Source organism: Scomber japonicus, chromosome 18 (genome assembly GCF_027409825.1).
Source record: "Scomber japonicus isolate fScoJap1 chromosome 18, fScoJap1.pri, whole genome shotgun sequence".
NCBI lineage: Eukaryota > Metazoa > Chordata > Actinopteri > Scombriformes > Scombridae > Scomber > Scomber japonicus.
The window spans coordinates 23023816-23039426 of NC_070595.1; the positions used below are offsets into that span (position 1 = coordinate 23023816).

Below are 15611 nucleotides of genomic sequence, written 5' to 3' on the forward strand. Positions count from 1 at the left end.
GTGGGAGGGGAAAGGGAGCAGAGCCAGGCAAAGGGCGGTATATGAACAATTTTGTATTCTGTTTCTTTTCACCCCCATCCCCCACTTTTTACTTCCCCTCTCTCTCCTTCATCCGCCCCCCACCTTCCCTTCCCCAGTCCCCTCCACCAGCAGGTTGTTTAATACTTTCCAGATTTCAGCATGCCGCCAGCCTCCTGGAAGACTTGCAAGTCTGCTGATGGAATTTGGTGGAAAAAGGTTGTGGGTCCAGGCAGGGGCTCCTGACATAATAAACCTAAAGGCAATGAGCGCCTCCCATTGGTGGCTCAAGTAAGAAAATACGATTCTCAAAGCGAGTTGGAAACCAAAGGGAAATGACATTTGACAGCCACTGCTGAAGCAGATGAGAAACTACATCCAGGGTGTTTGAGAGGGAGAAACAGCTGCAAGGCAGACTAAAATTACAATGGGTTCTATGGGGGAGGGGATGAGTTGAGACTGAAAAAAATCATCCGTCTCTGGTGTCAAGTTCAACTAGAACACTTGTGTTCTCATCCTCCCTCTTACTACAAATCATTCAAATAACCTAACTTGACAGGCTCTGTGATGAGTGTGAATAGTTTGCTCTAACACTGTAAATTAGATTGAATAAAAATAAAACTAATCAATCAATGTGATGTTTTTGGGTACAAGATGATACAGAGGTATTTAAGAGCTCAATTTACAACCCCAAAGTCAAATCAGCCATTACACTGACACACCCATCACCCGAGGTAAGTGTCATTATGCAAACACTAGATGGCAGTACATAACCAGATTTGGACAAAGCAACTTGCTCCATGGCCAGACCGGTAGCACACATGAATACAAATAATTTATCTAGAAGAAGTGATTAAAAGCTAGACTTGTAAAAGCTAATACAAAAGTAGTGACAATGAAGATTTCGTCTTTCCTTTTTAGAGAAACAAACAAAAAAATGGCTAAAAAGAATAATGACTTTAAACAGAGAGAAAAACAGGATCAATAGCACTACTGGTTTGTATTGACCACAACAATCAATATAAATGGCCTGTTTTTCCCACAAGTGTAAGAATAATGATATTTTGCAGCCCTCTGGCAGATTGGACGCTGGCATAATGTGACTGTAAAAACCTGAAAGTGGAAGGAGATTAAACTTCCCCTAAAGTGGAGATGAAATATTGAATCGGAAAAAGATACCAAAGAGGAATAGAGCCATGTTTTCAGTGTGCAGATTTAATGTGGATGGATGAAGGGTGAGACCTTGAATTGTCTACAGCCAGAGTTAACAACACAGAGTGTAGTGAACTTTGCCCAAGTGATCAGGGCTTCACTAGTGTGTAAAAAGCCAGGTCTGTGCACTCAAAACTGACAACAGTTAGGACTTAGGAGTCTATGATGATGAACAGGATCTTGGTCTTACATGACTGCCAGAGTCATCCATCATCTAATCAGCACAGTGAGAAAAACGACCTGTCATCACTGTTTATGAAAGCAGATATACATAATGATAAACCTTTCGTCCCCCATCCATCTTCCCATCCTCCCACATCTGCACGGGTAGGTTATGAAGCGTAAAGCTGCACTGTGGGGGTATCAGAGCTTTTAAAGTAAGCCTTAGATTTTTTTACAGACACATATGCACATTAGTCATCACATCACTCTCAGCTTGAATAGCTAATACATAAGAGACATGTCCAACTAGGCCTCAATTGCTTCCTTCCTTCCTCTTCTGGGAGAGCCAGAGAATAGTGACAGGAAACAGAGACGGCACTCAAGGAATTCCTTTGTTAATGCTGCTGATTGAGAAGCACTTCATGCATACATGTATTGAATTATCCTCTGATGATTGAGACAAAGAAGAAATAACAATACACAGCAGTAAAGATGTTCAGGATTTCTTTTATTGAAAAATATAGGTTATTTTGGATAGTACACAAAGAAGCTGTAAAGAAGACAACAATAAGGCATAATATACAACATTGTACAAAAAGGGCAAAATAACAAAAACAAAAACAAGTTTCCATTCGCACAAATCTGTGGAAATACCTGAATATATTACGTAGTGTTTGAGTTATTGGAAACATAAATATCCAGTTATGCAAATTCATTATTTTTCCTGCATGATATTAGGTCTTAGAACCCTATTTATCTATTTAGTTTGTTAAACCTGCAAGCTGAAACAGTTCAACAGTGATTACCCATACAGAGAAGGAAGTGACAGACAGATTTGACAGACTCTCCCAAGAGTGAGTTTCACAACTAAATTATTTTTTGGCTAGATAATTATGATTTGGCACATCTGTCAGCTTCAGTTAAGGCAGTGAAATCAATCAGCACAACTGAGCATCAATACTTTCTGTCCACAGTTTTTTAATGATGCAAGAGATACAGTCAAGCTGCAATGACTATGCAACTTGCATAAAAATAACAATTTTTTTTAATACTCTTGCATCTATTGCTGCCCATGTCTTCTTTTCCCATCCACTCTTCAAAACAGACATAACACAAACAGAAAAGATTCTTCCAAGAGAATAAAACAACAGGTATTAAACACCAAATACTAATAGTGTCTGGTTTAATTGGGCCTGCTGGTGCACTGACTCAACAACACATAACCTAAAACCCTCCTGGTATGTAGTGGTGGAAACTGTTTTGTACATAAGGCTTGCCCCTGGACTAATGAGGATCATCATCTTTAACACACTTCAGTTGCACCACTGCAGTTTGCTCAGATGTGCAAAAAAAAACAAGGGAGGAAGGAAGTGGTTAACAAACTGATTTCAGTTTTGACTTGAAATGCTTAGTGAAAGAAAGTAGCCAGTTTATGTCAGTTCATGCAAATCTGTAAAATCATGAACAATATGGCTTCAGGACGGGAAAAAAAAGAATTAAGAGGGCAGCAGCAAGCATGCAATCCCTCTCCAGTGTGCCACACACTACTTTTCTTTTCACACCATTGGTTTCCTGTAGTAACACCATGCTTTATAGTTAATGCAGGCCAATGTGTCTCCATTGTTTCTCTAATTTACACTAAGCCCGAGTCTAAGCCTCTGTGGCACTCACTGTGAATTAAAATACAGAGGAGACTTTTGGTTTGGCTTTGTGGTCCAGCATTACAACAGGAAACGGCAGCTTTTGAGCAGTGTCACAAGGACCCTGAGTTACATAAGGAGGGGAACGCTCACAGATCTATGGCACTTTACTATAATATTTTCAGATTAAAGAAGCTCAAGGCAGGGTTTCACGCTCCAGTGACTAAGATAGCCCTCTTTATTGTGACAAGATACCCACCAGTGATCCTGTGTTGACAGGGGCCTTCTGTTCAACTCAGGCCTCATAATGTCCCACAGCCAGAGAGAGAGAAAGCGCAGCGAGAAGAAAAAGTGAAACAGATGAAAAAAGCACATGTGACATGTCAAGTGAGAGGGGAGAGAGAGAAAGCTGGAACTGAGCTTTAGTTATGGAAAGTGTTTTTCCTACAAAAGTTCCTTTCTAACCCGTCCTTGCTACCTCCCTGCTCACTTCTGGAATGTTCCATATTCAAAAAGTGGCTGCTCTTCCATGTCAGTTCCCAATGTTCAAAGGGAGAGACGGATTGACAGACAAACACAAAGTGGAGGGTAAGGCTCTCTGACAGATGGAGTCTGGGCTCATCCTAAAGGAGCAGTCAGTCTTTTTTTTTTTTTTTTTTGCAGACCTACAGAAGTTAGAGTCCTTTGTGTTCTTCACAATCCCATTCCCACAGTATCCAACTAGAGTGTCTTATTTTGATTCAAGTGCAAATCCACACTGTCAAAGGACTTGCAAGTTTCAAATAAACCCCTTCCAGAGCTCTGTCCTATTTTCTTTTTCAAAGGCTTTAGAATCTCATACACGGATCTCATCATCTTCATCTTCCAAGAAAGAGGAGAAGTTGCTCTCCTCCTCGGGTGGGGCACTGAAGGTGGCGCTGTCTGTATCTCCTGCATATGTCTGGCTGTTTGGTTTCTCATCCAGGGCAGCAGAGCCAGAGCTGGACATGGAACAGCTGTCTAGATGCTGCAAGTGTTTTGGCCGTGTCTCTGGAGTGTACTCTGGAGTGTAGGATCCACCATGCTCAGGCTCCAGATCTATAGAGCTGGCTGGATGTAAAGAGGCCTGCTGCTGCAATTCTTCTTCTTCTTCCTCTGCTACCACCTGCTCCTTTGTACTTTCATCGTGTCCTCTCTCCATGTCTTCCTCTTCTTCTCCGTGGGTGCTGAGAGGTGGTGAGGCGCGGCCCTCACTGCTCTTGCCTTCCTCATAGCCAAGATCATCCTCCTCCTTCTCCATCACTCCCAGGATTTCACCCAGCATTGAGGGTCCCAGGTCGACATGAAAAGACATAACTGACTCGGCATGCTTCATTCCACCTCCAAAGTGGCGAGAGCTTTCTGGAAGCTCAGTCAACTCACCAAAGCTCTGTTCTTCCAGCTCCAGGAAGTGATGGGCTGCTGCTGCACCTCTCTCATCCATCTCATCATGCTGCTTTAAAGGACTTGAGGACAGACTCTTTGCCACCATATGGTCCACTCTGTCTTCATCATTGAGGAAGGGCAAGGACATGGCATTCTTCACGTAGGTAGGTGACTCTCCAGGGACCACCAGAGAGTTGTCTCTCTGCTGGTCCACTCTGCTCACAGACTGGGAGCGTTTGCTACTCCTGAAAGTGCGAGACAGGAGGCCAGGTCGGGGAGAGCGGGGGAAGGATGTGGTCTCAGATGGAGGTTCTCCTGAACGGGAACTGAGAAAGGAGGTGTCACCGAAGGCATCACCACTGCGGCCTACATGCATGGTGTGACGGAAGTCGCCCAGTGGAGCACTGATCATCTCCCTGGTCAAGTCCATGCGTGAGCGACGCTTGGTCTGTGAGGAGCCGGACACTAGTTGTTTTAGGATTGGCATGGTGGCTGATTAGGAGTTTGTTATTTGCACAAAGAGGTAGTAGAGCGATGCAGTCAGGCTACAAAAAGAGCTCCAAAATCTTCAGTTCAATCCTTGTTGGAGACCTTGGAATGAATATTGATGCTCCTCAATTCCAGTCAGCATGGGAATCTGAAAAATGAAAATAAAGAAAATATATTATACACAACCTCAAAAACTCGATATGATACATCAGTCAAAACCTAATGCATAATTAAAACAACCCACCACTCTATAGTGTCATGCCAAACAAAATTACTGGTGTCAAAAATACATGAATCTACTGAAACATGAACCTAAAGTCCTAAAGCTCAAATCATCTCATCTATTCACTGCACAGCTTCCATATTATATTGTGTGAAATATTCACGTTTGGCTGTTGAATCCCATCAAGTTAATAAAAACATTTCTAGGAATTTTAAATGTTCCACTAAATATAAGAGTCAAAGCTATTAATTATGTAACACCATAATGATAACCAGCACTTCTTCAACATCAATTTGAGATGACCTCTGAAATGCACCAGGAAAAAAAAAAAGATACCACAGGATTCCACTTCAAAACTGCATTATAACTTAGACCAAAACACCAACCACAGACCAACAGAAATTTGACAGGGATAGTCAAGAGCTGCTGGGGATTTTCTGATGCAAAGCTCAACTTTGACTGCACAACATATACAACCAAAAACTAATCTTTCTCTGTGCAAAAAAAAACCCATCAATTATATGAACACCAGAGAACAATACTCCCCTGTCAGAAAAGATTCACCAACCATCTTCGTCTTTTAGATAACAGTCTTTAAGCCCCTAAAGGTCAGCTGACAGCTGATAGAAAATGTGTTGCGCATTATTGAAACATGTAGTCAAAAGAGAGGAAACCACACGCCAGACTGTCGCTTCCACAGGTGCTGCACTGGAGGACAGGAGCGGGGTGTCTCATTAGTGATCCATCCCAACATATAAAATGCATATGCAAAGAACACAGCCATGGTGGTTTGCAAAATGAAGTGCAAGCGGTTTCTATACAAGCATGCATGAAAAACACATGCACCTCTGGATGTGAGTGGAAAATCTCTACAGTCTCACGTATGCAGGCCCACAGAAAACGCTTACCTTGCTATGTTAACTCTGCACTTCGCTCTAGCTTGCCTCTCTCTTTGTTTACTCACGCTGACACAGGAAGATCATCAAAACAGTCAGTGACTTAACCTTGACTTTGGATTTCTACAAGCAAGCTTTCAAAATATATTGAAGTCAGAGCTGTTTTTTGGTAGAAGTGCCGTTGGGGAGAGTTGGGCTGTTTAATGCAGCTCTTCCCCCCCCCCCGTCTTTGCCGGCTGAGCCTCTTCCTGTTAATGCCCTCACCTGCTTTGGTTACCATGGAAACACTCTCCTGCAAGCAACTGACAGCACTTCCTGTCAGGAGCTGCGCACAGCTTCAGGCTTCACAGAAGCGTGCAACACATGGCCTCCTTCTGTGTCAACCATACAACTCAGACAATACACCCTTTCATTGTGATGTCTGCTATTTTTTCACTCATTCACTCCATCCATGTTTTGTGTACTTTTTAAATGACAAAATGGAAACTGATTCATATAAATTAATAAATAAAAATATAAAAATCTTTCTGTGCTGTTTAAAAGACATTAGAGCTGTCTGTAGAAGATTGTAGAACTTTTGACTGAGGCTTAAACACAATGAAAATGTTCCATGAACTCCAAATGGTTTTGTACCAAAACACACAAAGTTTTTTTTTTATAGAACATGTTTATTATTGCAGATACATGTTCATGTTTGTTTTTTTAGGGGGGATAATAATTGAGAAAGTGATAATTCACACCCTGCCAAAAAAAAACTGACTAGTTGCTTCTGGGTGGTATAAACAGATAGAGAAAAAAAACAATCAACAGATGAAACAAGAGGAGATGGTCCCTACATCTCAATCCCCCTGTCCCTTGGCCAGGATCAAGTCAAAAGCTGCATTGTGCCCATTGCAATGACATGGCTCCAGAAATGTATTACAGACCAGCAGGCAGGAGACTGTTCTTCATCAGCTGAATCTAAACCAGATCCAGGCAGCCCTGCAGCCACACAGGCCTTTCACAGCTATAGCAAACCTGATTCACAGCCCTGCTATATTTATAGCTTTGTGTATCGTTGTGTAAGTATGTGTGCATGTGGGTGTACACGTGAATGAAAAAGTGGAAAAGGGCCTGAGAAGGCTGCAGTTAGCGTGGGAACCAGGGGGTCACAGCAGGGGGATTGACTTTATAAACAGACTTTCACAACGCTCTGGCTGCAACAGAGCCCACTGGAGACACAAAATGTGGGACAGAAACAGGCAGGATGAGCAGATGAAACATATCTGCGTCATTTCATTGTGACGGTAAAATCGGAAACAGTTTATAAGCAGCACACACACTGCACACTTCTCTGACCCACAGACCTTAAGCCCTCTAAATGAGTTTCTGAAGAATTTTGTTGAAGAAGTCTTGATGTGGATGTGGTATTTCTCAACGGCTGAGGAAAAAGCATCAGAGCATGCATGCATGTACAAACACACTGTGGATAAACTTGAACACACTAGGAATGTTTCCAAACCACTGCCAATGCTGCTTCACATCTGCTTGGGTAAATTATATTTCAGCCTGTTTCCTCAAATGTATTTATTCCATGGGAATGTAATGCCAGCTCTGTTTATAGATCACATATTATCAATATAAATACCTATTCTGGGTTAATAGGGGGTTCTAAATCTGCTTAAATATGATACTCGTTATAACCACTACTTTGTGGCAGGAAAATACACCCCAAAATCTTCTGAGGGAAAGCACAGAAATAACACATAGAGAAGAAAATAGAAGTGGATTCTTTCACTGTGAAAAAAGGGGAGCAATAAATCAGAGTGCAACCTCAGTTTGTTCACCTGGAGAAATGTACCTCAAAGGAAATACTGTAGTTAATTCTTAAGAAAGTAGATAAATGCTTTAGAGGATGTGAACACACACACACACACTCGCCGAATGCTTAAGTTATGACTTAAATCACTCATAATTAACATACATTGATTAAAATGGACAACAAACAAAAAACCCAACAGAAGACAGGAAGAAGGGATGTTGGCCTCCTGGATAATTTGTGTTTAAGGCCAATATAACATTTCACTTCTTGTCAATACTCTGACTCTAGGCCATTCAAGGCTAAAACACAAGAGATCACACACAGACACACACATGCTCACTCTCAAACATGACTAATGGGCCATTTCCCTAATTGAGTATTGATGCATCTCTTTTGTACTTCATTGGTTCAGTGTGTATTCTGCTGTCTGGGAGAGACCGTCTGCTGCAGTGGTGGGGGCTCCGTGTCTGCCTCATTTGAAGCCACTGACCTGGATGGACAACTGAATGACCTGGGGGTGAAATTATATTAGGGGTGGGGGGCTACATACACTCAAATGTGCACGAAAAAATAGGGACTAAAACTGCTGGTTTCTTCTGACCTACTGACATTTCAAACTACTTGGTCTGAAACATCACAGTCACAGTCATACCATTTGCAATCCCATTTGGTAGTGAAAACTCATCTACACCGGGAAGAGGTATACCAGCCGCACACACACACACACACACACACATAAGTAATTAAGCAGACAAATGGCCTCTAGTAGATAGGTATCTGCGCGCAACTCAGTTAGTGAGCCTGAATATCTCATTTAGGAAGCAGCAGCCCTAGGTCAAACAGTGGAAATCATGTTATCTCTCAATCACACAGGCAGGGAACAACAGACATCAAGCTGATGCTTCTGTTGTGATTTGGCACTATATAAATAAAACTGACATGTCACCCTCTGAGATAAACACAGCAATGAGAAAACACACTGATTTAATGACAATTTAGAAATAAAGTCCTCCTACCTACATAAAAAAAACAGATTTTAACTGTTGCTTAAATGGCCCATTTGGGGCACTCTGAGAGGCGTGCCTTCTGCTTGTCCTGTTGTGAATTCTGCTCTAGTTGTTGACCTACAGGGTATCTCTTCAGTGCCCTCCTGCACTCCACCACCCATTTTCCATGCTTCTCTTCACCATGCAGTTCCAATATGCCAAAAAAGCCAAGGGCTCTTTTTGATCAAAGTGTAAATCCTCTGTGGTCTAAAGAGCACAGCAAATCCAAAATCTGTAGCTGTGAAACGTGGGGGAAACACTGAGCATGGTCAGAGACTTCGCCTGCGCTTGCTGGCCGTTTCACTGTTTACATAAGCCTCTGTGTCTGTGTGTGTTAGTTTTGAGTGAGTCAACTATCATATTAAACTCTAACGGAAACATAACCCTAACCCTAACCCAATTATTAAAAGGCGAGAAACGACAGATATTTCCCAACAAAGCCGATATACACCTGAATATTAATACTATATCTCCAAAATACAACAATAACACCTTAGAGAACAGGAAGAAGAAAAAATACTTTTCTCTAAAACATAGACGGCAAAGAAGATACTAGAAAAACTGCTTCCAGTCAAGTTGCAGTTTACATCCATGATCCATGTTTGCACAGGCATGTAATATAGAATATGTGTCATCACTTCATCATCCTATTAAACATTTGTGTTAAACTTAATCATAATTATGACCAAAAACATGTTTGTCACAGAATTAGTTCATCTTTGAGTCCAAGTGGTCATTTTCATATGAAATTCCCTCCAAGCGATCCTGAGATATGGGAATTCACGAGAATAGGATGGACATGAGGTCACAGTGATCATGACCTTAGACCACCAAAATCTATTCAACTCATCTTTTAGTCCGACCAAATGGTTATGTCAAATTTGAAGAAAATTCTCCTGAGATCTGGGAGATTCTGGGTTCAAGAGAATGGGAACGTGTTTTTACCATCCCCACTCATACCTGGCACACTGGTGTGAGGCAGGTTTGGTATGCTAATATCATACCTCACCCAGCAGGACATTCTGCTTGGTTTAGATCAAAGCACAACAAATTTTAGAGCTTCCCTGCTAAAAAAAAAGTGCCTGCAGGTTTTCCAATTGGCATTCATATCTCTGAGTACTATATTGCTATTTGTCTATCAGTGAGTGGAATATTAACAGTAAGCAGCTTGGAAGGGAAAAGCAAATTGACAAGAATTCAAAAGTTTTCAAAAATACCCTTAAGTGCTGATAAATGATTATACTGTACAACAACTGTTAATTCCACATATCCAGTATGTAATCATGGCTACATTAATGGGACAACCCTTCAAACTTGAAAGCCTCATCATAATCATTAATAGGCCAACTATAAGAGTCACTATTTGTTGCACATATAGATCAGACAAGCCAGAGAGAAGGAAAAATGATGACCAGATAATGACACGGACACTAAAATAGCTTTCAAAAGAAGAGCCCTGACAGTTGATGATTTGGTTCAGCTCAACATATATCAGCTGACCTCTGACACCCCAGAGGAGATGACTTCTTTTAAATTTACAGCCAACATAGTCACCAGACCCCAGGCACTCCATCTCTTACTCTGGGCCTCCTGCTCTTTGATGAAACTGCTTTTATTAGAGACACAAACAGCGACTGGCAGATAAGGATGCTGTACTCTATCCAGTTCAATACATTCAAGAATGACTGACACACACACACACACACACACACACACACACACACACACACACACACACACACACACACACACACACACACACACACACACACACACACACACACACACACACACACACACACACACACACACACACACACACACACACACACACACACACACACACCTTTCATCATAATAAAAGTTAGAAACATGCTACTGAAATTGCAGTCAGCATGGTTTGACATCAACGTCATCTGCACACTAGGAATGACATCTAAACACAAATGAAGGCAGAAGGGAGCCTAGAAATTGGCACCAGTCTGGCATTCAGAGTGTCTCAACATCATGAGAGAGAATGAGCAGAAACAGTTTGACATTGACGATATCAACAAGAGAGCATGCCAGGAATAACCACTTAACATTATTTTGAATGTTTTCGGCAATGAGACGTGGCTAAAATCCTCCTAGCTTTTTCATTTTGAGCCAACTGGACCAGCAAGATCAACAACCAGCAGCAAGGCGTTAATAACTCCCTGTCTTCAAAATCTCAAACTGTATGTGCTCACAATTGCTCATATAATTACCACTGAGATAATTGACTGACATTGGTCACCTCAACACAGTAATAAGTCCCTTTTACACATGCACTGAAACCACAAACTTATCTAGACACTATCCGGAGGAGCTGTATGAACAGTTTGGATCTGACATTTAACGGACTTTACTCTTCCAGCTCTCTGGTACAAAGTCTGTGTAATGTCTGATTGAACCCATGTGTGAATAGAGCAGGTCATTGTCCGTAGAATTCATAGGCAGTGAGTGGGCGTGTTGATGTTTCAATCCGGCGCAAAACTGAAAATACAAACATCCAAGGGTGAAGAAAAATGGTCATTTACATGAAGATGCCAATGAAAATGTCTAACTGAAGAGATGGTGAAATTTAGCAATGTCTGTCAGTAAGGGCCAATACCAAAATTGTCCGACCAATTCAAGGTATAGGAAAAGGCTTGGTTGTGACCGCAGTATACTTTTTGTGTAATGTCTTGCCTCCCGCACAGTCTACCCAGCTGCCAAACCTCGCCTAAACCAAACAAAGTATTTCCAGTAGGTGAAAACCATCTGACACAGGCAATCTCCTGTTGTGTGATACATGTTTCAAACTGCATCAGACTTCATATGAGAAAATGGCTTTAGTCTATTGCTATATCTATTGTTTCCCAAAAGCACAGACTACATGGCCATATGCAATGTAAGTGACAGAGAGACGTGCTGGCGTGTTAGGGGGTATGTCCACAGGAAGGGCAGGGAGAAAATGAGCTAATAAAGCCTCCCATCTCTCCGGAAATCTACTCAGCCTGCCCTTCCTGACCACTCACAATATCAACAAGGCTGTACTCCATCATACTGTATTACTGGTGGGCTAAGTAAACAAACACAGCTCATATCTCCATCAACACATAGTTATAATAACCTACAGGGCTGTGGGCCACTGCTGGGGCTGCGTGCTCAACAGCAGCCCTAAATGCAACATATGAGTACATGAAGTGCCTAAGGTTCAGTGACATTAATACTTTTAGAAGCTGCTTCTCAGCAGGTAGCCAGGTCACGCTGATGACAGCCCCGGCCCCAGGCCCAGGTGTCCATATTGTCACCCAGAGTAGATTGACAAAGACTGGCCAGGTGTCTCTTAAGAGGTGCAGAAGAGTGTGCTTACATTTTGAAACACTCACGTGGAAACCTGGGCTCCTTCGTGGAAAGAATGTGGAGAAATTATGGGATCCAGAGCATCCCACTTTAAAGTGAAAGAGTGCCATAATTATAGGGTCAGAGCAGCAGAAAGGCAACAAAACACTCACTTGGCTGGAGGGAAGCAAAAAAAACAGCTATCAAACAGCTGAGTAATTCTTGTCAAAAATTATATATTCAAAAAGTAGACATGAAACCACTTGACTTGTGTATGGGAAACTCTGCCAGTAGATGAGTATTCAACGGTCTCACTCTTGAGTGGGAGTGCATGGGTTCTCCTTGAATTTAATATTCAATTATTGGATTTGTGCAAATCAAATCAAATCAAATCAAATAGAAGAGAATGGTTCAGACTGAAATGAAAATTGAAGATTTCTACCAAATTCTTCTGGATAGACTGAAATTTAAGATTATGAGTCCCTGTCATTGTCTAACTTTGCACTGATATCAACTCCATTCAACATTTACAACTAGTGACAAGAAAACAGGATGGCACAACAGAATAAACATTTCCTCCAGCTTATAGTACCAACCCCAGCATACCGGGTAACAATGCAGACCAGAAAACAATGCCCCCAAACAAAAGTCACAGGAACAAACACAGCATTCACACACTGACACATGAGCCCCTTACCATTTAATGTTGGGACAACAAGGTCATAAAAAAGGTAATGGAAGTGAACTAATGAACTGTTGCAAACAAGCTAACTGTGTCCATAAATTATGTACTGAGAGAAAGTATGTTTTCTACAACTACTACATTTACCCTGAGCTGGGATTTATGTGTATCATTTGCAGACCTGTGGCAGTAATTAACAGCAATGTCAACCACCCAATGATATGTGTGCTGCACATCCTTCAAAAGATTCGCCATGTCCTCTATAATGATCCAACAATTCACTATCACATCCTCAGAGGCATTCCTCCGGGAAAAAATAACAGTTTATGTTGGTATTTCCTGGAATGTGAATGGGCTGGACAGGACACACACATTGCCTCAAATGTGCACACAAACTGCAGACATGTTCAAACATGGATGCAGGACTATACACTCACTGGCCACAAATAACATAGTAAAATTGCACTCAAGCACAACCAAAGAGGGAACTTGAGGTGCTGATTATTGTCGAAAAGAAAGTACGCTAAACCGCTCTCTTTTGTAAACAAAATTCAGAGCAGGTTGTATTTCCTGGGCTATGAGCCAGCAAATGCGGTCTACACTACAGCAGTGCCCAATAATAGAGTGCTTGGCTCAGTGTCCAACACACCACATGGAAGAAGGATAACTTTCACATTCAGGCACTAAATACATGTCTCCTGCAGGCAATTAGATACTTTGTAATTTAAGAAACAGAAGATAGTAATGGGAGCAGAACCTGTGCAGACTGGTTTAAAATGTGCCGCACGTTTCTTCAAGGCATTTCAGAGGGACTTCTGTGAAAAAGTAAACAGGCTAAGCCTACGACACATACATCCTGGAGATGTGGCTTGTTTGTTTGCTGTGACATCAACCTAAATCCATCACAGCATTTGACAGAGCAATCTGACATCTTACAAAGCCCTATGTGTGTTTTGGATAACACTGGTCAAATGTCAGATTTAAACCTGCAAAAACAAAGAAAGCCACCCATTTTACCTCATAAGCAGACCAGTGATAACATGATCTCCTCAAACAATTACTAAGAAGTTCTTATCAGTATTGTAGTGATGGAATGACATCCTACAGACCTCAAGTCCTTTACCTTATCCCAGCCAATGAGCTCATCAAATGCTATCATGACACACTCCTGCCAAGTCACTGTGGGTAATGAACCGCACACACAGGACAGGCCTACACAGCATTTTGGGTCAGGATGTGTATGATGTGTGATTGTTTTAGAAATCATGTAAAGGTGGATGTGTCTTAATTCAAGTAACCCTAACCCCTTCTGCCCAAACATTTCAGTAACTCTCCAATATTGCCAAAACAAGCATGCTGTACACTTACATCACAGTGACGAACAATGCATCTGTAAATCAAAATGTGAGAATCTCTAAAGTACACTGAACTGAGTCACTGGGTGAACACTGGGTCACACATTTTGAATAACCTGCCCAGGGATTATGGATGAAAGTTAGCTGGTTAGCTAATTCCAGCACATTTACATTGATAAATGAATGAAACTAGAAATGTTGATTAATATTCACTGTCATTAGTAAGTAGGTGGGTAGGTAAATAAATAACTAAGCTAACAAGCACATTATACCCACTTTGAATAATACTGAATCTCAATTTCCGTTTTCATGTAAGGCCTCTGCAGTTTTCCTTTGTGGAAAAATGATATGAGAAAAATATGAATATTGTGAATTCATTTTGGCTTCAAAACCGTCCAACACAACCCAATAATACTGATATTAATAATCGTATTACTAAATTAATATAGTGGCTGAAGAACTGCAGACAAATAGGCTCGATTCTCGCCATAGTAACTGTCTCCACAAATAAATCATCCAGTATGGAATACTAACATTATTTCCCAGCTTTCCATCTAATAGCATTTGATCCACTCCTGCATCCACTATTGTCTAGTGTTTCGATCACATTACAATAATGCTCTGATTCTGGGTGGGTCAATGGCAGGAGAACAATAAGTAGCCACACTACATCAGCATCAGAGCCTTGCGCACGGTGCGCTCTACTGAATCGCTGTATACATCAGCAGCCTACTATTTAAAATGCATATTTCAATATCATAAACAAGTGCAAAGGTACGTTTTATATAGTCAAGTTTAATTGTAAGTATAAATATTGAAGCGCACACTTACCGAGCATCCCATTCATAAATACCGGGTGCAGCTCCACTTTTAGGCCCCCAGCAGGCTTACAAAGGAGGTGCATTCATCAAAGGAAAGGAAATGTAAAATGCTCAGATCAGCAGTTCACGGGAATCCAAATAACACTGTTAGACATACAGGCTGTGCTTTTTTCGGAGAAATGTTACTGCTGCTGTCACCGCATCCTCAGAAGCGGTGCTGCTGCTCTGAAGCGCAATAACTCACTACAATGCCTCTTCCTGCTGCCTCAGTAGTGCGTTTGAACACGCCTTCTTTACATGGCTCCTTAAAGACACAGGCTGCCAGCATGGGGCCACTCAGACTGGCCCTGTCTCATTCCCTCTACTGTGATAGACGGGATCTGTGTCATGATGTACTCCAATGACACAGTAAGGAAATGAAATGAAATCAAGAAATAAAAACGTCATTACATATATTTCATGATAGGATTTAGTGTGCACAATAGCCTACTAGTTACTGATCCAACCCATGCTTGCT

At 41.5% G+C, this 15611-nt stretch overlaps 1 protein-coding gene across 1 annotated transcript; it reads right to left on the bottom strand.

The window, feature by feature from the left end:
- Nucleotides 1-2952: 2952 nt before the first annotated feature.
- Nucleotides 2953-15430, bottom strand: cdc42ep4a (CDC42 effector protein (Rho GTPase binding) 4a). The gene is made up of 2 exons (XM_053338733.1): nucleotides 15105-15430; nucleotides 2953-5073 (listed from the first exon to the last, which is right to left on the bottom strand). The coding sequence occupies exon 2, from the start codon at nucleotides 4921-4923 to the stop codon at nucleotides 3868-3870; it is 1056 nt and encodes a 351-aa protein (XP_053194708.1). The 5' UTR covers nucleotides 4924-5073; nucleotides 15105-15430; the 3' UTR covers nucleotides 2953-3867.
- Nucleotides 15431-15611: the final 181 nt, after the last annotated feature.